This window comes from Podarcis liolepis (genome assembly GCF_965112155.1).
Source record: "Podarcis liolepis genome assembly, chromosome: 4".
Classification (NCBI taxonomy): Eukaryota; Metazoa; Chordata; class Lepidosauria; order Squamata; family Lacertidae; genus Podarcis; species Podarcis liolepis.
The window spans coordinates 41,808,931-41,834,314 of NC_139558.1; the positions used below are offsets into that span (position 1 = coordinate 41,808,931).

General features: G+C 42.1%; 1 protein-coding gene and 1 long non-coding RNA gene across 4 annotated transcripts in view; both read left to right on the plus strand.

Moving 5' to 3' along the window:
- Positions 1 to 25,384, plus strand: part of NHS (NHS actin remodeling regulator) — a 236,975-nt gene that overhangs the window by 146,284 nt on the left and 65,307 nt on the right. The window contains exon 1 of one of the 3 annotated variants that reach the window (XM_083501796.1): positions 24,967 to 25,115. The exons of the other annotated variants lie outside the window; for them this stretch is intronic. Coding sequence (XP_083357922.1) covers positions 25,082 to 25,115 — 34 coding nt within the window. The 5' untranslated portion in view covers positions 24,967 to 25,081. Of the gene's footprint in view, positions 1 to 24,966; positions 25,116 to 25,384 lie in introns of those variants that run through there. 3 annotated transcript variants of the gene reach the window in all.
- On the plus strand, positions 9,265 to 10,646 carry LOC310706430. Its single transcript, XR_014525874.1, has 2 exons — positions 9,265 to 9,475; positions 10,126 to 10,646. It is a non-coding gene; the product is annotated as an uncharacterized lncRNA (long non-coding RNA).

Genomic DNA, 25,384 nt, shown 5'->3' on the forward strand with positions numbered 1-25,384 from the left:
TTTGATCCCCTAGTGCAGTGGTTTTCAACCTGTGGGTCTCCAGATGTTGTTGGACTACAACTCCCATCATCCCTGAGCTCTGGCCTTGCTAGCTAGGGGTGATGGGAGTTGTAGTTCAACAACATCTGGGGACCCACAGGTTGAGAAAGGCTGCCCTAGTGTCTGTTGAGACTATGCACTCATTTATAAATAGTCATTGAGACTATTTACACAGCTGTAAATAGAAAGTTGTAAATGTGTTGTAAAGTGCAATATACAAATGTGACACTAGATGGTGACAGTGAGCTATGCAAAATTCCATGTATTTTTCAAAACATTTTTTAAAAAAGCATTTTCACAGCGTTTTTAATATGTGTGTATATTCCACCCAACAGCAAGGCTTTGATCCAAATCCTGCCCCCTGCCCTTGGGTGGTAAGGTCGGGAAGTGTTTGACAAGTGGAAAAGCCACTTGTGATGCAACTCTAGCATTTCCTTCCAGAACTCAGGGCACACAAATCTGCATAACATTTGCATATGCTAATTTATAGGTGTAGGTGCCTCTGGGAATCTCTGGGACACCAACTGGATAGAGCAGGAAGTAGCATCACCGAGGAGGATACAATGTGACATTGATCCTATTAGACTTCCCTCCACTCATCTGGGAGTAAGTCCCATTAAATTTAATGGGATTTGCTTTTGAGCAGACATGGTTAGGCATGCCATGTTAGCTGCAGAGCCAATTTCCTGCTACCACATTTGGAGTTTTCCTCCTGCTTGGTGGGAAATAATAGGTCCATGCCATAAACCTCTGGGGGTTTTGTGTATGATTTTAATGGAGAAGAAAAGATGCTTATGGGATGATTATGTCTTAGGTCTGTTTAACACATTCACATACAAAACTGCATTTCTGTGCACTTGATTATTGGCATCTGAACAGGTGTGTCAACTCCATTGAAAACCATTGAGTTTTAGGTGGTTGTGCATTCTCGAGGTTTGTATCTGCGGTGGTCCATTCACACCTGCATGTTGGTGTTCAGTTGTCTAGTGATATCCAGCTCTTGTAAGGACTTTCACACGAACAGGAGTTTAGCAAAAGATATATGTGTTTCTAAAAATTAAAGCTGTTTGAATGAATTATTCTTGCCTGCAGATCCTGTCCCTGGCATGGATAGAGGGGGATGGGGAGGTTTCATTCTGCATATGTTCAAAGGCACTCTTGTCTTTATTACTCCAGTGGATTATGTCCCTACTTATAATAAATTCACAGGCCCTGGTGGTTGTTTTTTATAAGGGACAAATTAAGCCCCATGCCCATAACCAAATAGTGAAAGCCTACTCCAAAAAACCTAATTGGCAGTACTCATATTCAACTTACAACTACATAAACCTGCATAGACGGTCAAAATCTCCCTGGTATTATAATTCTTTGCACTTTAGAATTAGTGGGTGGCATTCAACTAAGTTTTGTTCAGTGTAGAGTGGATCCGTTGAAATTAATGAACATGACTAAGTTACATTCAGAATCTTTTTCAAACTGTTGCTTCCTTTAGTGCTGTGTGTGTGTGTGTGTGTGTGTGTGTGTGTGTGTGTTTTAAAGGCTAAGCACAGTAGTATTTAAGTGTATTTTTCCTCTCCTTCAGGCAGTGTGAATAAAGTGAGAGACAAAAAGCTATAAACTGTGAACCACAGTTTGAGGGGGCTGATACGGGATGAGTGCTGGCGGGATCGTATACTTCTGTATCCGCAGAATTGCATCCAAGAGATTTCTGTTTGTCTCCGTGTCCCTCCAAACTAACCTGGGCTGTGGATTTACGGTCAAGCCATGCAAGGTTCATGCAGGGGCAGATGCAAAGCTTCCTTGTTCATGATGTTTCATAGCTGCCAGTATTTACAGCCAGTAGTGGCTGCAGGTTGCCTTATCCTCCTATCAATTTGTCCGATCCCCTTTGGGCAGGGGTCTGCAACCTTTAAGACAAAAAGAGCCACTTGGACCCATTTCCGAAGGAAAAAATAACTGGGAGCCGCAAAACCATTGCGACATTTAAAACAAATATATCTCCGGAGCCGCAATCTGACAGCGGGCGGGAAGGTGACGTCGGGACGGTGCGTGACTAACGCACGCACCGCCCCCATGCGACGTCACAGCCAGTACAGCGCCCGCCACAGTGGGGAGTCTCGGGGCACACAATGCACCTCCTCCCCTCGCTAGTATCCGCCCCAGAGCCGCAGCAAAGGTGTAAAAGAGCCACATGCGGCTCCGGAGCCGCGGGTTGCAGACCCCTGCCCTTGGGTGATGATTTCTTGTTTGAGGTAGATTTCTCACTTGAAGAAAGAAAGGCTTGCCACTGTGCCAGCTAAGGGATCCCACCCCCCCAAAAAAAAGATAAGAGGAAAAAGAAAAGGAGAAGCCAGGTTTTTCTTTCCTATATGCCTGCATGCAAAAAGTCTGTGGATGGGTGTGAGATGTAAGGAAGGTTTCATAGAACAGTAGCACTTCAAGGAATTCTGAGAGGTCCCCACTCTTACACACTCACACTTTCACTGCTGCACAGGAGATGTATCTTCCTTTTATGTTTGTTTTCAGTACGCATGCATTGCCTGAAAAGCAGGTTCCCAAAGAAAGAGCAAGAGGAAAGAAATTGCCTGAAAAGCAGGTTCCCCAAAAAAAGAGCAAGAGGAAAGAAATTTTAACATTTCTAATCTGCCGCCTTAATTCCAGGCAGCGGCAGCAGTAGCAGCCTTCTGCTAATGGCAGCAGACATCACCAGGAGAGAGAGAGGGAAGGAGGGAGCCTAGAAAGTCATCTCTTTTGGAAAGATGTGCCTGGTGGGCTGCAGGTATGGCTTTGTATGAGTTAGAATACAGAGCGAGGTTGCCATATTTGACAGGGTTTCTGGGATTTTAATAAGGGGCAAAGGGGAAATTTTACATGATTCATCTCCTTGCCCCTTGCTGCTCAGTGTTTCGCTGTGTTATGTAGGTCTCCACTTACCGAAGAAGTAAGAAATTCTGAGATGGAGAGGTGGAACTATTTACAGGACCAGTTTCTTTTAGCATTTTTATAGCATCTCTTCGTTTATTCATTAATTATTATTTATTTATTAAATTTCTACTCAGTAATTTAAAAATCCGCAAGTTGAGCAAGCACCAAAACAGAAAACGCTAGCTTTTAAAGTACCAGAAAGCTTTCCTTCACATATGCACAGCATATCCTTGGAATTGCCTGGTCAACTGCAAATCCTCTGATGTCCACTTTCTTTGCTGGCTACATTCAGTTGCAGATTTTTTCTTCAGGGCATGATAAATGACTTCAGCAGCTAGGGACCAGTCATTAAAAGCCATTGAGCAGGAATATTCCAAGCACAAGTACCCAGTGAGAAAAAATAAAATAAAATCTGAAGGTGTTAGCATAACAAAAGCTTGAAGTAGTTCTCTTTTTATGTGGAACTGCACAGCTCTGTTAAGGGTACCACCATGCGCATAATTAGGCCATTCATATTCTATTGAAGTCACTGTCAAGGAGCTCTGCCCATGACTTTGCTTGCACACAGTGCTAGACCAAACCATGGTTTAGCACAAACAAGTAAACATGCAAGCTCCCAGAGAGGAGCTCACAGCTGTTTTGCTCTTTGTTTTGCTGCTGTACTGTAGAAAGCTAAGTCACGATTTGGTTTAGTGTGTTGTCTAAACATAGGCTTGTGTTGGTGGGGCGTTTTATCCCAAAGCATCAGGAACATATCAGGTTTGGGTGAGGGCTGATTTCAAGGAACGGTTCTTGTTCACGAGTCCCCACTTCTCCTGATTTAGGAAGGGGAGCTGTCCAGTTCTGTATTGAAACAAAGAGGCTCATGGGTTTTCAAAACAGGGTGGAATGGAAACATGTTGTATTTGTTTGTTTGCTTGGTTTAAAAAAAAATGGCAAAAATAGGCATGGCTAGGAAATGGCCAGAAGGATTTTCTTAATCAGAGGTCGCTATTGTTTGCCTTGTTTGCTCTCTGGCTAAGCATTGCATTAAAGATTACAGAGTTAAAGTGTCACCTCTGTCATTGGACAGCTAGAAACTGAAAGCTAACTCGGTCACTGAGAAGAAGGCAGGCATAATCGGATGGAGGGGGATTAACTGCTCTGTCTGTTACAGCACACAATGAAGTTAGTATCTCCAGAGGAATAAGAGCCAGATGACTTAGAAGTGTGTGTGTGTGTGTGTGTGTGTGTGTGTGTGTGTGTGTTATTTTGCTCTTGCTTTCTGTATTGCAGTGTCTTCAGACATATCTTGCCCCTGCTGCTTACCAGCATGCAACTACTACTACAATTACAAAAATAAAAATAAAGCCTACTCTTGCTCCTCAACTGTGCAAAATGCATTTCAGGCTAGCTTTTCTTACCGACGTATCGCACATGTGGAACTTGGGTCTGTCTGCTGGGTGTGGCACACAAGATTCGGTGGAGTCCCTCATTTAAGGCATCTGCCAGGCCCGAGCTGGGAGCATGTGTGATGCTTCTGCATCTCCCTATGGCTTAAGAGCAGGAGGCCTTGCCAGCATAGGTTACTCAGTGCTTGGGGTGCATGTGTGCATGCTAGGACCCTGGTATAGACTGAGCTATCTCATTTCTGAGCCTTTAATGGCATGAACGCGGGATGCGGGTGGCGCTGTGGGTTAAACCACAGAGCCTAGCTTGTCGATCAGAAGGTCGGCGGTTCGAATCCCCGCGACGGGGTGAGCTCCCGTTTCTCAGTCCCTGCTCCTGCCAACCTAGCAGTTCAAAAGCACATCAAAGTGCAAGTAGATAAATAGGTACCGCTCCGGCGGGAAGGTAAACAGCGTTTCCGTGCGCTGCTCTGGTTCCCCAGAAGCGGCTTAGTCATGCTGGCCACATGACCCGGAAGCTGTACGCCGGCTCCCTTGGCCAATAAAGCGAGATGAGCGCCACAACCCCAGAGTCAGTCACGACTGGACCTAATGGTCAGGGGTCCCTTTACCTTTACCTAATGGCATGAAACACCCTGCAAATTTATGTTGTGTACTATACATAGCTGCTTAAACAGAACAAAACCAAAAGATGGCAATCACTGAATTTGCACCAGTGTCTTGGACAAAACATCACAAGTGCATTTTGAATAATAAAGCCATTGCTGGTAGCCTATTCTGTCCCCATAAGTCAGGGCCGTCAGTGTTTTGGGCTGCAAGTCCCATCAGCACCAACTGGTATGGCTTGTGGTCAGGGATGATAGGAGTTGGAGTCCTGACAACTACATTGGCTCTCCTTGCAAATTAGACATCTTTACTTAATTGATCATGTCAAACAAGCCTGGGAGTTCAGTTTTCAGAATTTCCTTTCTGTCTGAAAGCTTAGGAGAAAGAACCTGTTTTAAATGTACCAGTAAGTGATGGGAGTGGGAGGTTAAATTCCAGAGCTATGAATTTATTGACTTTAAACACTGCATTTGCAGTCCCACATTGAGTTAGCAAGGCATGCTGAAGTCAGTTGAAATCCAAGAGTTTAAAGACACTTAATTCACTACTGGATTGTGGTCTTATTTAAATGTTGGAGAAGAGCCACATGGCAGTAATTTTGAGTCCAGGATTGATCTACCTGTTCAGCCTACTATTCGTTGGCATGCTAGCAAATATGGGATTGGCGTGTTAGTATGCATAGTTTTCTGTGTTTACAATGGGGATGGAGGACCTGAAACCCCTCCCCATGTTGTTGGACTCCATAAGCCTCAAGGTGTGCTCATCTTGGAGGCATTAACAGGGCAGGATGTCTTTATGCAGATGATCATATCTTGGCTAGAGATGAATTAGGAACTGCTTAAGGACTCCAATCTGTGTTAAGCTAGTTTGAGAAACAATGCCTTGAACGGTAATATCTTGTAACAAGCTACAGGAGACACGTGGTTTTGGGATAAAATTGTGTGAATACTGATTAAAAGTCCAGCACCGGAAACACTGTGACTGTACAGTAAATAGGAATGTGAACGCAGCCTCAGTCAGCATGGTCAGTGGTCAGAGATGATGGGAACTGTAATCCAATATTTTGAGAGTCACAGGTTCCCAGTCCATGATTTACAACAATCAAAGTGTTGACTGGACTATGGGGGGGGGGGGCTTGTGAGGGTAGAGGAGATATGTGTGTGATCATTCTCCCAATGACTTTAAGGAGATCAGATACCCCGATGCTTTAGATTTTAGAGAAACTCACAAATATAGTTAGTAATCAAAACCCTTCTCCTACCTGTATATGGGATTTGATGTGGTTCCCCATTCCATCCCCATGTGCCCCCACAATTCACTTGGGGGTTGTTGGAAGACACACACACCCCGAACATTATATGGGGGGAGGGTGATTGTTCCATCTGGCAAGCTGATATACTTGTGCAGACAGAACATTTGTAATAGTGTGACATGGAATTCCATCCTATGTTGATAGATGCAGCAGGCATCCAAAAGGATTTCGGGGAAACTGCTTTAATGTTTGCACCTTTAACATTTAACAAAGCCACACACACTATGTAAATCTCCACGTATGTGTACATGAACAGATTTGTTCTAAACCGAGAAATTACACGCAAATTAGCACAATAATAAATAGGGTCTCCAATGCCTTCCCATTAACAGCTAACCTTTAATCAGCAAGCAGGAAGCCAATTTCAAACTTGAAACATGAGCAAAGGTCACAAGTTAAAGGTTACATCCCATAAACGTGGAGCTAATAGACCAGGTACAGCTGAAGGTTGCGGTTAGAAGCAGCTGTCTCTGAGCTACAAGGCTAACTCAAGAGATCAAAGGCAGCTGTTTCACAGCTGGTTGTTTCATGAGCTTCCTGAGGTAATCAAGATATAAGTTATAAGGTCTAAAATCTTCATTGCTCCCATCTTGAGGAATGTTAGCGTTTCCTACAGGTAACAGTGTGTGTAGCATGAAGCAGGGAAAGAAGATATTAACTATGTCAGTTCAAATTAATTTATGCAAGTCATGCATATCGTTAAGGTACTTGTTTTAGGGCAAAACCACAAGGAGATTCTGCCAGGAGATCCATGACCAAAAAAGTGTTACTTCTTTTCTTTTCTTTTTAAAGAAAACTGAATGGGGAACTTGATCAGGGCAATAGCATGAGGACCCTTTCCTTCCCCATCTCCCAAGGAAATAGCCCATGGAGGCAGGGTGAAGCAGGGAAAAGAAACAGATCAGTAAAATGACCTGAGGGAGAAATTACACCCCCACCTGCTTCACCTATCTATCATCTATCTATCTATCTATCTATCTATCCATTTATTTATTTATTTTAAAAAGATACCACTTAACTAATTGTCCCATAAGGGTGTTTGAGTAATAAAATGCAGAAAAGATTTTTAAAAATGATTAAAATGAGATTTCTGTCAAAATGCTCGCTGTAATTTTTTTAAAAAAGGTTTTGGGCAGGTGCCAGAAGTTCAGCAGGGAAGAGGACCCGTCTGACCTCAACTGGAAGGAAGGGTTGGGCCTACAATACTGACTGCGCAGCTCCTGGTGGATAAGGGCCATAAATCTGAGTAAAACCAGCCCTGAGGCTGGTGGCAGTCAGGGGGGCTTATCTGATCTCCAGCTGCTGGAGGCACTGCTAGGAGCAGGTGAAGCAGTGACAACTTTGGCAAAGGAGCAGTTTCCAGTGTTTCCACCTTGCAGCCACCTTGCTCCTCTTCTTCCCAGTAAGCTGCAGTGACGCATAAGATGCTCTGCCAACCGCTACTGCCTATGGCTATGCTACATTTAGTTAAAATTTGGCCTCAAGCCTTCTAGTTATGGGGGATGAAAAAAGAAGCCCAAAATAAACTACTGACTGGAAACTAGCTACATTTGATTTAATACAGAATTCCTGAAATGTTTATTGGTGTTTTTATATAAGTATTCAGTGCCATATTGCCATGTCACACCAGAGAAGAAGCGCAAACACTTTTATTTATTTATTAGTTTGTTTTCAAAGAGTGCAGGCATTTCTTTTCTGGTTTTTGTTTTATTTTTGCAGTGGGGGTGGGATTGTTTTATGTTGTCACAATCTGCAATATCCCCGCATTGCTGGAATCTATTAAGATGACACCGTGGTCAGATCTGTTCGAACTGTTGTGATAAATCCTTGGAGAAGGCTCGTGGGGGGAAGAAAGGGAAGCAAGAAAAGAAAATGAGCAAAGCAAGAGCTGTTGGAGTGGGGATGTTTTCAAAAAGTAGGTCAGAGTTTAACTTTGTTTTAAAACAAATAGGTCATATTCATGGGACAGTCTCTATCGCCCACCCTCTTCCCCTGGGGTTGAGAAGTATAACCATCACTTTTGCTTCCAGAGATCATCATGTGTGACATCCCTTAATGTTTGTTGGTGTGAGGCTTTAAAACTGGACCAGCTTTAACTTGAGTTTGTTGGCCTTCATAACCAAGCAAAGAAGACAACTTCACATCTTCTCAAGGAACTTGTTCCATTGCCGCCTTATTGGAGCTACAATGTTCACTCAGTTTATTAGATCAGTTAGGGAAAATGCCTAATATAATCAACTTAAAGCTTGCCACCACAGAATGTCTTACCCACACAGGCACATTCTACTTATTTTAATAGGAAAGTTGCATGCAAAGATGGAGATTTGCATTGTAAAGCGGTTTACAATACTTCGTGTTATGGCTTTGAAACAAAAATTGCATTTGGTTCTAGTGTTTCCTAGGAGAGTTTAACCAACCTGTGCTTCCCCGTCTTTTTCCAGTTGGCTGAATATTGTTTTGTAAATCAAAAGTTTAGTATGGACTAAAGGAATAGAGTCCTAGGAGGCTGCTCAGAGGCATCATAAGTAGTCTGCTTTTCGAGTCATCCTGACTTTGAAAAAGAAACATTAAGGTATCATTTACTCCATTGACCTAACTTTCCATAGAAAGAACAGTTAATGAAAGACCCCATTGTGTGTTCATACAGTTAAGTACAGACTACTAGAAAGATTTTATGGACATAGCCATAAAAAGAGCCTGTAGGCCAAAACCGATCTTACAATTACTTTTCTGTTATACAGCTGGAAGCACCTGCTCCATTGCAATGCCTTTTGAAAACTATCATTTTTTAAAGTCCTTATCTGTACCCAAGTTACCCCCTGTAATGATCCACTGTATTCCATGTATGTCTATATGTGGGAAGCTATTCAGAATTCCCATTATTAGCTGTGTTGATATTTGAAATATGGACTTGGATTGCTGTGCTTATTTCACAAAATGAGATAGAAAAGTCAATATAAGGTTGGATGATTGAATAACAGTGGGGGAATTAAATACTACAGCTAAGACCACATTCCTGTGGACACTTTATTACACACCGTGGGATTTTACTTCTGAGTAAACATGCATAGGATTGTCCTGTTAATGGCTCTTCTGTAGTACCAGGAAGCCATGTTCTGATATGTGGGTGGGGCAGGAAATGATGTCACAGAAATGGAATTGTTGGCTTGTTGGAGTGTAAGGTGTTGGATTGTTGGAGTGTAAGGTGAGAATAATCTTTCTGCCATTTATTAGCCATTTTATGATAGGGACCCAAACTCTGTGATTTTGGGGCGGAGGTAGTGGTAGTAGATTCTTAGAGTAGACCCATTGAAATGAAGGAGAATTGTTAGTCCTTTTGATTTCCATGGGTGTGCTCTAAGCCTGACTATGTCTGGATCCAACCCAGAATATAGTGCAAGGACATCTGTTGTTTGTCTGAGCTATATTTGAGAAGCAGGGGAGATTTTGTAGCTTCCTACTGCACTTCTTTGTAAATCTGTTCTCACCCTAAATAAGTCTCTTCTGAAGCATGTTGCTTTCTTGTTTGCCTTTATTTGTTTTGACAACTTTGCCAACATGTTATGGCGGTGTCTGGCTTTCTAAGCTTTTAGTAAATCTTGATAGAACTGAAGATGTACAAAGTAAAGCCAAAAGGAGAAGATTACGCAGTTCAGTCAAGGACAACTACAACAACAACAACCCCAAACTTGCTAGATAAAATAAACTTCAAAAGTGATGATACATTCTGCATTTCATAAAGTATTTTAATCTTGTTCTTTAGGGAAGATTACATGGTTCTAGATTAATATAACAAAATTGTGTGCACGACAAAGAGTTTCCTTAGCCATTGGATGATGCTTCTGTGATTCATAGGCATGGAACTTGATTGCATAAACACGATTGCCACCTCTATCCTCACTTGAAGGGTGAAATTCATAGCAGCCCCAGTCAAGTGCAAAGAGAGATCTAAGGGATACTGCATATCATATCAGTCCTTCATCAAGCACCTAATATTGAACCATTGATCTGAATGGGATTTAATTGTGACTCATTTATTCTGGCTTGTGCTTGCAGAGAGCAGACAAAGTTTGTCTGTCTGAGGTGTGATGCACACATTCAGCAAAGCACACAGCACAGTCCCCAGCTCAGAGATACTTGAGGGGAATCTTATCTTTCAATACTCTCCCGTGTGAAAATCTTTCTAAATGCTACAATGCATCTCTGGAATGCTGGAAAGGGCAAATTCCGTGCTACAGATTATCTGGAAAGGGATGGAAAAATAAAACTTGCAACTGTAAATCTATGATGAAACCACTCTTGGAATACTGTATACAGTTCTGATCATGGCAGTGAAGGATATTGTAGAGCTGAACAAGGGTGGAAAAGGTAGCTGGTATGATCAGAGAGTTGAGTCCTCATTAAGGGTTTTTCAGTTTTAAAAAGAAGCAATCGTGTTGGTTGTGTGTGTGTGTGTGTGTGTGTGTGTGTGTGTGTGAGAGAGAGAGAGAGAGAGAGAGAGAGAGAGAGAGAGAGAGAGAGAGATGTATGGTTCTCAAAACAAGAGTGGGCCTTTCCTGCAAGGAAGTTTTTATGTCTATATACCAGATATCCTATTTAGTTATGTAGGAACTTTAATAGGACACATCCCTTCTTCTTGACACTTTTGCTCAGCGTTAAGCTCGAAGTACAAGAGAAGTTCCCTGAAAAGGTGATTGATGATAGAAAATACAGCATGTTTGAGGTAATAATAATAATAATAATAATAATAATAATAATAATAATAAGGCCAACAGAGTTTGAAACATGCTGTTTCCATAGAAGCTTTTTATATTTCACATATAATTTAAATCACACAAGCTATCTGCTCTTTGTTGGAATTGGGGGTGGGGGGAGAGAGGGATGTGTTTGCCCAATAGAGGGGGCCTCTCTTCAGCATGACATAGCACAGGTCAAATGCTTTGGTTCACAAAAATATCCTGAATCACACAATGGTGTCCGATTAGGATTTCTACCTTCCCATGTTTAAAGTAGCATGGAGATACCAATGCCCCATCTGACATGAAGGGTTAACATTTAAGGTGCATAAAATATATAGCGGACGCTCAGGTTGCGAATGTGATCAGTGCAGCAGGCACGTTCACAACCCGCAGCACCGCATCTGCGCATGTGCAAAGCGCGATTTAGTGCTTCTGCGCATGCACAACCGCCAAAACCTGGAAGTAGCCCATTCCGGTACTTCCAGGTTCGGCACGGTGTGCAACCGGAAAACACACAACCTGAAGTGTCTGTAACCTGAGGTATGACTGTAGTGAAATGTATATTGTAGCCTATAAAGGTAAAGGTACCCCTGCCCGTACGGGCCAGTCGTGTCCGACTCTGGGGTTGCGCGCCTATCTTACTTAAGAGGCCGGGGGCCAGCGCTGTCCAGAGACACTTCCGGGTCACGTGGCCAGCGTGATGAAGCTGCTCTGGTGAGCCTGCACCAGCGCAGCACACGGAAATGCCGTTTACCTTCCCGCTATAAAGCGGTACCTATTTATCTACTGGCACTTAGGGGTGCTTTCGAACTGCTAGGTGGGCAGGAGCTGGGACCGAAAGACGGGAGCTCACCCCGCCGCGGGAATTCGAACCGCCGACCATGCGATCGGCAAGCCCTAGGCGCTGAGGTTTTACCCACAGCGCCACCCGTGTCCCAATTGTAGCCTATAGCAGATGCTAATGTTCACCTTCCAAAATTAAAGTGTAAGAAATTGTTTCTTCCCCGTCCCCTAAATTAGACTTTGATTAGTTATTTATTTAATTTATGGAGATATTTAAATCTGCTAACTCGCCGAAAATTCTTCCCTTGCTGTCTAATATGTAGTTTGAACAAGAAAACTAAAAGCAAATGTTGCTCTCATGCTCTCTGTCTCTGCTATACATTTTTAATGTCTCTATGTCTGATGGTTATTTTTAAAGGTCTGCTCCAGATTCTAAAGTAGCCTTAAAACGGCTGTCAACACATTACGGAATAAACAGAATTGCTGCTTTCTCAGAAGTCGATAGAAGAAATAGAGCGAAAATGAATACAATTTGTTACAGATCTGGGTAACGGAGTTTGGAGGTGCAAGGGCACCCATAACTGCTAGAGTTAGGGACAGTTAGAAATTAACAAAGGGTAGGATTTAGAGATATTTGGAGTACCGAAGGGAAGAAATAAATACCGTAAACAAAAACCTAAGACCAAACTAGACATTTCCATTAATGAAACTAATGGCATTTTAAAATGATGTAAGTAGCTGTGAGGAAGGAAGCCTGCACAGCCTTGCAAAGGTGGAGGACTGTTGGGGGTAGGGAAAATTTAATACATTCTCTGCATACCTGGCCTCAAGAAAAACTACCTCTCCAAAGCTTGTTGTTTGCATTTTAAAGCAAGCCCTCATCAGCAATGCAATATTGGAGTGCCTCTCATTGTAGAGGCCAATTCATGTGGCCAAAACGCTGTAGTGATGCCTATGGGAAACAAGGGAGCAGAACATGAGCTCTCTCCCCTTCTGTGGTTTCCAGCCTCCCATATTTCAAAGCTTTGCTGCCTGTCTATCCTACAGAGCTGTGGATAGACAAGGTTGGGTCTGCATAACAGTAATCTTCTCAGATTTGCTTGTGGCTGCTCTGTAGTCCCATGCTGATGTGAAAGATCTACCTTATGTATCAACATAGACATCTGCACTGGCATAGGGACGTCTTGGAGATGAGTAGTCAGTCACTATGCAACAGCTAGTGCTGTGAATCAGACTCTTAAGTAAGCTTCATCTAGCAGGGTAATATTCAGATGGAATTAACATTCCAGCTGCACTGGAAATTATTTGAATACACATTTGCTGCATTCCAAGGCATTTGTTTTCAGCACACAGAATAGATGTTTGACTCACATCCACCATGTTTAGAATGTTTTTGCTTCACCAGCCTTCGCTGACCTGATGCACTGCAGATGTTTTAAGCCCCCACCAATCTTGACCTTTGGTCTAGTGAGCTTGTAGACCAAAACAGCTGAGAGCACCAAGTTGGGGAAGGATGGTTTTCTGTCTTAATAAATTGTCTATATTTGAACTTGGTCTAGTAGACAGAGATGCAGATATGGATACAACGCCAACTTCGACTTTGCCTAGGCATCTTCAAGATCTGTGCTCAACGAAGTTTGTAAACCCATGTTTTTCTGCAACAGCATTATTAGCGCCTTGGTTAGCACCAACTGCCTCTAACTAGATGCCAATCATCAGACCAGTGTAGGAGTTCTAGGTTTTGTAATAGTTTGGTTGCTTCTTTCCTCTACGCTGCATCTGGAGGCTGCTCAGCTCATCTCCTTTCCATCTGAACATTGTTGGTCTGTTGGACAGAAGCAGAAAACATTTTGTGGAAATGAGCCTGTCATCTGCTACTTTTGGTGGGGCGGGGGTGGGGGAGCGCCATTGTGCTGTAGAGAGGATTACAGCTTCCATCTGCTTCATAATGTAAAAAATGTGGGTAGGCCTCCATGTTCAGAGCTTTGAGTCTCCAATGAATAGTGGCAGTTCAAGGTTTTTGGTATTTGATCTGAAGCATTGCCAGACGTTTGTTTTATCATTTAGTTTTCTTAATAGGCCAGCACCCCTTGCCATGTGAGCAGAACATTGACTTGCTAACTTTAGCACTATGGCACGTAGAAGGAAGAGCATATTTAAAATGGACATTTAATGGTAGTACTTATGGCACAAATTTTCCATACTCTCTCTTAAGTCATGTACTTCACAATATATCTGTACAGATATGCAGCTGTAGATTAGTTTGAATCGTAACCATGTGCTGGTACTTAGGTTGCAAGGCAAACTTTGCACAGTAGTCATGGAAAAGCTTTTATGTCATGCAGCTTTTAAAGAGCACAGGGTCCCCTCCTAGAAATAAGTCTGACAATTGTACCCTCTTCTTACATTTGCAGGGTTGTTTTGTTTGCTTGTTGCATTGACATTATGGATTATAGAATGCTTTAGTTCAGGGCTCTATTGTGAAGAACCAGAACCCAGAAATGCAGAACCTGGCATGAGATATTAATGGAATTGGACTCCTTGTCTGCCAGTGACACTCAAATAACATGTAATGGTTCCAGAACCAAACGGCTAAGCCAAGGACTGCCCCAAACACACTGTATGTGTGCAAGTACATTTGCATGCACACAGATCTGATTGAAAGACCAACAGTGGAGAAAAAAGGCAACAAAATTGAGTGGCTGGAGCATGATCTGGATCAAGACTACAGCAGGGCAATGGGCAAAGAGCTAAAGCTCTGTCACTTCCAACTATGATCCCAATCTGGATCAGGCATGGAGAGTATCACATCTAGCTTTGCCTCTGAGGGGCTGATATTTTGAACTGAGTACAAAATTTCATGTGAAAATCAGGGCTGGGTTAATGTGCTACTAAGGAGGAACACACCTAGGCAAGATCAGAGTAAGAAAATATGTCACCTGATTATTGCTGAACCTTTTTATCTGCATTAGTTGACTAGTTACTTCCTGCTAGGGATGTAAGGAGCCAGTGATTTCTGTCCCATCCTTGCAATCAGCGCTGTTTCCATTCCACTACTCTTCGGCTTCTGCTAAAATCTATGTCATTCACCTCACTATTCACTATGGCCAAAATGTAATGTAACGAATCATTCATTTCATTATGTGGTTAACTTCAGTACATCTCACTGGAAGGGAGACATCAAAAACCATGCAGAAAATAACAATTATTTATGCTGTGCTTGCAGACTAAAGACACAATGAAAAATACTGCTCATATTCACTTGTGTGATTTGTGTTCCTGACCTCGGGCAGACATGCAAATTGTGGCGATTTCGGCTCCCATTTCTGTTTCTGACAGAACTCTTTGGCACCCCTGCTTCCTATATTATTTTGCTGGACCCTTAAAGCTTGGAGTCACATGACACTGAGCAGAGTCACACGGGGGTGCTTGGTTTGGATGGAGTCCAGCCAAAGAGACGAGATAATGGGAGCAGTAATTAGCACATGGGAACCTTGACGCCACACAACCTTGGACCTTGGGTGCAAGGAGAGGAACACAGGAAGCTGCCTTACAGTGAGTCAAACCATTGTTCCACCCAGCTCTTTATTGTCAACACTGAATGGCAGGAACTTTCCAGGGTGTTAGGCAGGAGACCTTCCCAGACGTAACTGGAGGTTCTGAGGAGTGAAGCTGGGATATTCTGTATTATCATGCCTGTGCCCTGACACTGAGCTTTAGTCCTTTCCCATGATTGCAAAAGAATTTCCGCTGTTTCTGTCAAGGCCACCACAGCATTTGAACAAAGTGTCTTTTTTTCCAAAAAAAAAAAAAAAAAGAGTTGTTTCTGGATATGAGAGAGGAGTCTTTTGCAAGGGATGTTAACCTACAGCCAATTTAATGTCTGAAGCAAAACAAATCTTCTGTGACTGTATTGGGAAACCTAACTTGGATTTAAAATAAGGGGCGGGGGGAGGCTTGGCTTGTAATCATATTTGAAGGATTTTCTAGCTTATGCCAAATCCAACATGGGTTAATTCACTTGACTTAGTTTTCCAATCAGCACAATCTTTTCCTGAGGCCTGGTCAGGAGGTGGTAGATAAATCCATGACTGTGCCTCCCTCACTGACGGCTTTTCAGAAAAACAACAACCGTAAAATCATTGGGTAACTACATAATACAAATAATTTGTAAAAAAAAAAAAAAGATTGTATGTCTACACAAAACTATGTGACAAAGCTACTTTCAAATTAATGTAAATTAATCGGCATAAGGAGATTTGGAGTTAATTTCTATGGACTCTGTTTTCCGCTCCTTTGATTCCTCATCCAGAGCCTTATCATTTGACCTCTTCACCTCAGGAGAGGTTAAGCAGTTGCTGTTTTAACATAACTGTGACTATTTTCTTTCCTTCTTTCCTTCTTTTTTCCCCCCAAATCATTTTTATTAGTTTTACAATAATACTTTCCATTGCAATGTCTCCTCTTATGTTACACATTTTGGCTTTTTAGGGCCCTGACTTCCTTCAACCCTTCCTTATGATTTTCTATCTTTCATTTCAAATTTCTGCATTTTCACTATTTAACCATTGCTTTAAAATCAAAAACATTGAAACATCATACATTCTTATTCTTATCTGCAGTGGTTTTTGTACCTTTCCTTACAAAGCTTCTTGCAATCCTACCAATGTATTTGATAGAATACAATTGTCTTTCAAATAATTTACAAATTTGGTCCAGTCCTTGATGAACTTTCGGTCCCACTGTTCTCAGATTCTTCTTCCTTCCTTCCTTCCTGTTCCCAATTAAATCCATTTTAGATGCTACTGAAGCACAAATATTGTAACCATGTTGTACCTGTCAAATACTTTGACTTTCTGTGATGGTACTGTTGCACGCCACCCCAAACGCTGAGCGGTGAGAGATTCTAAGGGTGCCAGGCCCTTAACCCAGGGTTTGGTTTCCTCATAATGAGGGACAATAAATACTGTGGTGTCTTTATGATATATGGTTATTTACGCTTATATACAATGTGAGCCTGACATTGAGGGGCTCACAGCATTCACACTCCAAGAGGGACTTGCTTCTCTCATAGCCACAGCCTTGGATCCAAACAGGAATCAGGCATGGCTCTGTCTCTCTCAGCTACCCAACCTGCTGCTTTCTTCTGGATCACACACACAACTCCACTCTGGCTTTTATCTTTCTAACTACCTATTTTTAAACATTCCCAAAGGCAGAACTGGGAGCTAGCCATAAAGATTGATGGGAGAAAAATCAAATATTTTACTGTCGCTAGCATTAGGTACAAGGGTGACCTTTGCATCCAGCCCCAAAACAAAGAGAAGAAAACTTCAACATGGAGGGAAACACCTCTCCCCAAAATGAGCTGACCAGGACTGAGCATGCTCACTGGAACCGTAATACTGACTACTGCGTAGAGGAGGAAAACCAAGACAGGATGGAAGGGAGTTGCTCCACCTGCCGAAATATACTCTTCTATTAAAGGTGTAGAATTATTTTATTTCATTTTATTTTTGCATTGGGCCACCCTATCCTGAAGAAAAATAGATACAACCATGATGACATCTATTTTATTTAAGAGGATTTACACACACCTACTAGAACAAAACAAAACAAAAATCCCTATAAGCAGTTTATAAACAGCGTTCTCTGCATAGAAATTAGTGTACTACATTATGTTTGTATGCTCTTCCTTGACTTTTCCTTGGGTTTATTTTTTTGTTATACATTGTGTTATATGAAGTCTTTGGAAATGGTATTTTTGATTAGAGCAGCAACACCTCTGTGGAGCTGGGGACTTGTGGTGACTCTGTGGAACTGGGGCACCAAGTAGCCATATCCTTGAGATTTACAAACAAGTCAAAGATCTAACACATACCATCAAGAAAATAGGTGTCAGACTGCTCTCACATACTGGTGGAGCAGTGCTGACTTCATTGGGAAGGATGCCATTTATTCAAGCACTAACACCCTTCCAAGAGTAGATTCTAGGTCTGTTCTGGCTTACATGGCCTGAAGATGGCCTTAGGCCAAGAAGATTTGGCTGCAAGTCAAGTGGGAATTCCCTTTCAATCAGAGAAAAATAAAATGGGGCTTAGCCAAATCCATGTCTCTTTTTTTAAATGTTGAAGGCTGTGTTGTCCTGCTTCCTGAAGATCAGATGCTAAGGCCATGTTGAATGGATGGAATAAAGTTTTACACCCCTCTTGGTGCAGCGGCTGTTCCGCTTCAGGCTCGACAGGCTGGGCTGTAAATCCAAGCACTCGTGTAAGAATGAACCAAACAGTATTTTATTGGCAGACAAGCAGCAGTTTGCTTCACACACTGGAACAGCTTGTCTACAGCTGATGGATCAGACCAGCTGTGTTGGGCTGCTTTGAGTCAGCTCCGTGATGCTCTGGCAGGAATAGACAATCACAAGAGTTTCAATAAAAATGTGGCTGCATTGTCGTTGTTGGGGTGTGTGTGTGTGTGTGTGTGTGTGTGTGTATCTAGACACACACACACACAACACCAGCCATGCACAAGCAGAACAGACTTCCACCTGCACTAGCATGTTATACAAGTGGAAGTCAGCTTGCTCAACATTTGAGTCTGCCATTGCATACCCTCCAGCATTTCTCCAATGAAAATAGGGACGTCCTAAGGAAAAGCAGGACATTATGGGATCAAATTGGAAACTGGGAAGGCTTTTGTAAATCCAGGACTGTCCCTGGAAAACAAGGACATTTGGAGGGTCTGCCCTTGGAAGCCACAGCTGAGTTTTCACATTTGCTAATCCACAAGTCTTTCTTCCTCCTCCTATGCAAATCCTGTAAATGTTTGTCCCTTTTTATTGATGGAGCGAGTATGGAGTAAGAATCTTGCTAAAGCAGCATCTCTCAAACAGTGGGATGGAACTAGCAGTGAGCTTCGCTTCACCTTCTGGTGGGCCTCAGCGCCAAGGCCTATTCCGTGCCTCCTCACTTGTTGTAGCCTTTTGTTTGGCCCAATGGTAACACCAGCAACTCCCCAACTGCTAAGGAAAGGTGGTCAGGAGGGGATGGGAAAGAAGAACTCTGCTTCCTCTGAGGGGAAGGGGTGAGAAGAGGTGTTGGAGGAACTTATAACAAGAAATCCACTAAATATTTCACCTCAGAACAATATGCTGGGAATAGAAAAAAAGGGGATGAGAGAAGAAATATGTTATAGAAGTGAATGTAAAAAGAACAGGGAAGAAAGGATCAAATAAACTGGCAGGGGCAGGGAATGGAATACAAGTTCAGTGTGGCAAGAGCAGGCAAGAGAATTGCCAGCTGATTATGACTCTGCCTCCATCCACCATTGTTTTGTGACTGGTTGCCATGAGGTAACTGGTGGGCCTCATTAATTTTCAGCCCCCTCAAGAGGATCTTGGGGATCAAAAGTTTGAGAAGCCCTGCACTAAAGCATGTTCACCTACAACTAGTGCTATAATTGTCTTCTGGAGATTGATTACAAATGTGCAGCAGTGCTGTAGTCTATGTACACCCTTGTCATAAGAACTCCCAAGAGATCACTGCTTTAAAACTAAAAATAATGAGTTGTGGCCATAGTAACACATTGGCTTAGAACTGCAAATGTTATGTGATAAGATGATAGCTGGTACCTGTTTCTCATAACAATCCATAGTAATATACCTTATAAGAATTGCAAAGCAATATTTGAGACTCACTATCCAGAAGTTGTGGTGTGAATGTGATGGGCAGTGAAATAGTGAGCGGATGCCTTTAGAAGCTCTGAGAACTTTCCAAGATGATTTTGTAGGTAATGAAGCTATTATAAAATGACAAATGATTATAATAGGAATATGACACCCACATCAAACGAGGAATCAGTATTACAATAGCCAGCCCATGCCTATGACCCATTACATGCCATGCAGGCAGTCAACACATCTATGGGCATGTGCAAATGTTTTATGTGTAAGATTCCTTCCCACTGAGGAAAGTTGGAGGAAAGATTGTGCACATCAATGTCCAAATGCATGTGCATTCTTTCTGCATTGTACATTACAAATTATTCAATTACAGTAGCAAGGATTTTACAAAGGATTCCATTGGTTTGAAACAAGGCCTGCCCAAAGTGCTTTATCTTGGGTGCAAAATTATGGTCACCTTTTTTCCATTTCCACATTGCAGTAGTGCCTTTTTGCATTTTGCAAATGCTCTTTCTGACTGATAAGTTCTTAGCCTAGATGCAAACCCAACTCTGCTCTACTTAAGACTGAGAAGGTCCAGTAACTACTTGCATCTGTGGCTACCAGAATGGTTATGACACCGCCAGCTATGCTCATCTGCTGTGCTCTGACAAATATGATTGAGGAACCATCTTGAGGAAACCGAAGAGATTCTCCTGCAATCTGCCATATAAACTGAAACGAGCGGAGAAGTGAAATTAAGAGCAGGCCCCAAACTTTTATGTTAACATATGCACACGACTGTTACCTGAGTAGCGACTATCAAGGTCCTGCAGTAATATGCTGATGGAACAAGAAAGCAGCAGTAGTTCTGAATTCATTATTTATGTGTGCACTGCAGACCGTGCTTTGGGGGATAGCATTAATGGTGATACATTTTCAGGCAAACAGAGAAAAAGGCTTTCAGCCAACTTCATACTGAAACCTTGAAGGAATAAAACAGGTCAGAGATGAATATTAAATTAACTCCTGGCTATCTTCCAAAGTGATTTGGCCTACTTAGGAATCAACAAAAATGAAGAAAGCTTTGCTTCTTCACATCCTGATTTCTCCAGGGAGAGCAGAGCTCTCTGCATGGATTACAAACTCAACCCGATTCCGTAAGTCAACAGCTTTGTCTTGTTCACGTACACCCACACACAGCGTATGCAGCGGAATAAATAACTGTATCGATTTCACAGACCGTTGGCAATTGCAATGCTCTCTGATACGTAAAGTACATGTTTATAAAGAGGGGAAAGGGAAATTGCAAGGAGGGTCTTTGCAAACTTTTTGCAATAACACACTAACAAGGAAGGGGGCAAAATGTACTTGCTTTTCCTTTTGCAAGCAGCCTGTGTTGTTTACCCTATATTTGGTGAATGGCAAACTCATTGTACTGAGACACTTTCATGCAATTTAGCCATTATACCATTGTAGTAGAAAAATGTATTCAGTATAAATGAATGAAGCACTACACTGCTAACCATGAGTGTGAATGACGGAGAAGGTGAGACAAGTGATGTCCTGTATCAAGCGATGCACATACATGTGTAATTCAGAACTAAGTGAATTGGAGGAAAAGTTCATTTGAAATCCCAATATTTATTGAGCAACAGCTTTATCTCCGCTATAGCCTTCCTTGTCCAGTGATAGAAGTGAAAAATAATTAAAAGTACAGGAGATTTGTTTTGGAGTGATGATCAGGAGAAATGGAAGCATCTCTCATCTACAGAAGGAGCTAATTAGAGTGGTCTCAAGAGATGAGCTTAAAACATGGTCCATCATACTGTTGGAATGTACAGTCGTACCTCGGAAGTCAAACGGAATCTGTTCCGGAAGTCCGTTTGACTTGCAAAACGTTTGGAAACCAAGGCATGGCTTCCAATTGGCTGCAGGAAGCTCCTTCAGTGAATCAGAAGCAGTGGAAGCAGCGATGGACGTTTGGGTTCCAAAAAATGTTTGCAGACCAGAACACTCACTTCCGGGTTTGCGGAATTTGGAAGCCAAAACATTTGACTCGCAAGACGTTTGTCAACCAAGGTACGGCTGTATGTATAAAGTCAAGATGTCTCTTGATACAAACATTGGAGAAAATCCTTTTCTACAGCCACTCTAGTTAACTAATCACTTCAAATTTTACATTTATGACATGGGTAATAATAGTTGGGTTGGACAGAGGGGAAAGTATAGTATGATAATGGCGTCACGTGTGTCTCTATCACTTCCTATAAATGCAAAACTCAGGGCTACTTGCAAGTAGAGAAGGCTATTAAAACTGACTTGTATCCTGTCAGGAGTCTGACCTCTAGTTGATATGGTGGATCTGCTTCATAGACTCCACAAAATTTTTGGGTCGGACTGTTTTAACCTGCAGGTACAGAAGTGTAAGCTTGAAACAAAATGCCATAATTCGTTGTTATAATTCTTATTACATTTTTATCGCGCCTGCCCTCTTAAGTTGCTCCAGGGCAGCAGGTGTGGTTCTCCTCCTCTTCTCTTCATCCCTAAAACAGCCCTGTGAGAGGTGAGAGAGAGTGACTTTGCACATTTTCATTTTTCATCGCTTATTCGCTTGTGACTCTTCCAGGTTGGCAAACATACTGAAAAGTGTGGAAAAAATACAGTTCCATAAACTGGCCTCTTCTGGCATTTGAAAAGAAATAAGAGGTTCTCCCTCCTCCAGGAGTCTGGAGGTCTGTTTATGCAATCCTATCCAAACTGCTGGTTAATTTTGAGATGTGTGCAAATGTGCGGCAGATTGAGGGAGACCATCAAAGTGACGGGCCCCAGCTCGTTGAATTGTCCAACTCCTCAAGTTATTTTCCCCACATCTGGATGGGTTGTCTGCAGAGCAATTGCATCCTTGCCATTAACAACACGGAATTAATTCACTGCGGTTTGTTCAGGCACCGAGAGCAAGTATGTTTCCTTTGGTATTTGAGGTCACTTTGAGGGGAAAGCAGACTTGTTGATATTTCAACCTTTTAAAAATTATTATGACTTCCTAAAGAAAACAAAATGTCAAGCACCTTTTCCTTCCTTCAGCATGGTTTTTCTTGGGGGGGGAGCATTCTTTTTTAAAATAAAAATGGAGAAGTGGCTAGAAAGATCCTGAAGCCAGGCCTAAATAACATTCAGGGCAGGAGGACTTCGTGTGTGTATCTTGTATGTATCTAGATGTACGTTCTACATCTGGGATAGCTAAAGTGTTTTGCCTGGTGATCCAGCAGAGATGATTAACATCTCTTCACCAATATAATAATCGATCTGATGATTGGGGAGGAGGTGGTTTCCACCAACTTCAATGTGTGACTACTTTTATTTCGTTATTTTTTTGCCACCACCAAAATAAGTGGGGGGCTTGGAAGGGGGTATTAAAATTTTCTGTGGAGACTGAACAAGGACTTCCAACTAGAAAGCAGCCACTCTAGATTTTCATAGATGTTTAAATAAAGTCTGTTGGAAGGCACACAATCTCTCCCCCTGCCTTTGTTTCCCTTGATTTCATCTCTTGCATTGACTTATCTTTGTAAGAAATAAAAGAAAAACAGGAGGAAGGGAAAGAGCAGTCTGTGGGGGCTACAATTACAAGCCTTTTAGGAAACTCTGCATGGCTGTGTAAGCTGCTGATTCCTCTTGTTTGGATGGCTGAAGTATCTTATCTAGGTCATGTTCTCCAAGCCCGCTGCCTCTGTTGCAGCCAGACTTTCTATTGACTTGGGCTGTCTTAATGCATCAGAGAACCTCTGCTATGCTTCAGTTCCTGTTATGAATCCAAGTTGCACCTCTCAGCTTTTGCTTAGACAACATTTTTTTTTGCTTGTGCTTATCATTTACAAAGGAGAATTCAGATTCTCATTGCGCTTTTCTTACTATAGTACCTATTTCTCTGTTTACTTAATAATCATGTCTGATTTGCTTCCTTCGCCCCTCGACACTGTTTCTGCATGTCATAATCCAGTTACTTGACAGCAGAGGTGAGAGATGAATCATAAAGATCAGTTACGTTGCTTTTGTGTGTGTGTGTGAAACACTATCTTGAAATAAAGGAAATGAGATGGAAGAAAATTTAGGTCAGGGGTGAGAAATCTTGACCCCAGGGCTGCATTCATTCCCTTAGGGGCAATTGGTTTGAAGCCTGGCTCCATGCCACTGTTGGGCAGGGCCAAAGCACAAAGTGGGAGGAGCCAGTACTTTCCCCGGTTTCTCTCTGTCTTTCAAACCACATTTTCCCAATGTTTCCTTTCATGATAACTATTGAGTTTTAAGCAATATTTTTCATGACATAAAATGTACTTACAGAAAAAAGGAGAAACTTAGCACTGATGTGCATGTTAATTGCTTCCAGAAATATATATATATATATATATATATATATATATATATATATATATATATATATATGCAGGTTTTGGTGTCTTCGGGTGTCTTCCCGTGTAAGAGTTGGGGTGTCTAGGCGACGTTTCGACGAGGTCTCACTCGTCATCTTCAGGCTGGTGCTTTCGGCTTCTTGTTACTGGAACAGAGCTCTTGTCAGCTGGAAGGTTTCCTCCCTGTTCCAGTAACAAGAAGCCGAAAGCACCAGCCTGAAGATGACGAGTGAGACCTCGTCGAAACGTCGCCTAGACACCCCAACTCTTACACGGGAAGACACCCGAAGACACCAAAACCTGCATTCCTGTACCCGTGAAAATCTACGAAAGCATATATATATATATATATATATATGTTTGCATATTTTAACCCACCCAGAACATTACAGAAGTTTTGCATTGTAATTGCCCCACACTTTCCGTGGAACATACCACTGCTGCTCATGCGATGAACTTTGGGGTAGTATTTCAGCATACTGTTCTTTCCCGCCATTTTCATGGGTGAATCATAGGGGTCAGAAGCACTTGTGCACATGAAGGGTGTGATTTTATTCTCTGCTGTTTCAAATTCTTTGATATATGCTATTTTATCCCCCCACCCACCCTTTTATTTGCTTTTACTAATGGCAGAAATTTATTATGGAAAGGTGGAGCATAAATGTTTTTAAACAAATAGTGACAGAAGCTTCTGAATTTTTCTTTTAGTCTCCTTCTCCTCAGGTAAATTATCTTTTCTCGTACTTCTTGGGAACCTGGGTAATTCTTTCCAGGCCTGTCACTTAAGCAACATCTTTGAAAACACACAGAGAGAGAGAGAGATTCCAGAGATTCTTTCAGGCCACAAAAGAGTTAAACCTCCCCTCCCCCTTCCACCTCCATGCGACAGAGAGTGAGAGCAGTAGGATTACTGTTCACTCTTCTGATTTACCATTTATGCTGGACGGTGAAGAGATTAGAAAGACCCAGTACTTGGGCTGAACCATGTGCTTGTCTAGAAGGGGAAGCTGGAGGGCGTGCAGATGTTCATAAAAAATCTGTGCCATGCGTGTTTCCTGGAGGGATTTTCCCTCGACCCTCTGGTCTCCCCCCTCACTTCTGCAGGTCAGTTTGCACATATCACTGGGACTCTGAGATCCAGAGAACAGTATGCAGGAGAGGCAAAGCCTGTTGGGCATTGGGAGATTTTCTTAAGAAGCACAACAAAGTGATCAAAAATGGCCCTGGGCTGCTGTCTGCTGAAGAATGCAGGTATATATATTTATATATATAAATATACTCTTTTTTCCTTGTAGACAGGGTTTCTGTGTAACCGGGAGATAATAAAGCACGCTTTCTCTCTCCCCCCCCCCAAACTCCTCCATGCAAAACTCTTTTGCTAAGTAAAGATGTGGGAATGTGTGTTGTATTCTAGCAGTTTGTTTGTTTACAAAATGTATTTGCTGCTTGAGAACAGACGTTAGCAATAAATAAATAAAAAACCATAAAGATTAAAGCAGAATAAAATGAACCTCGATATA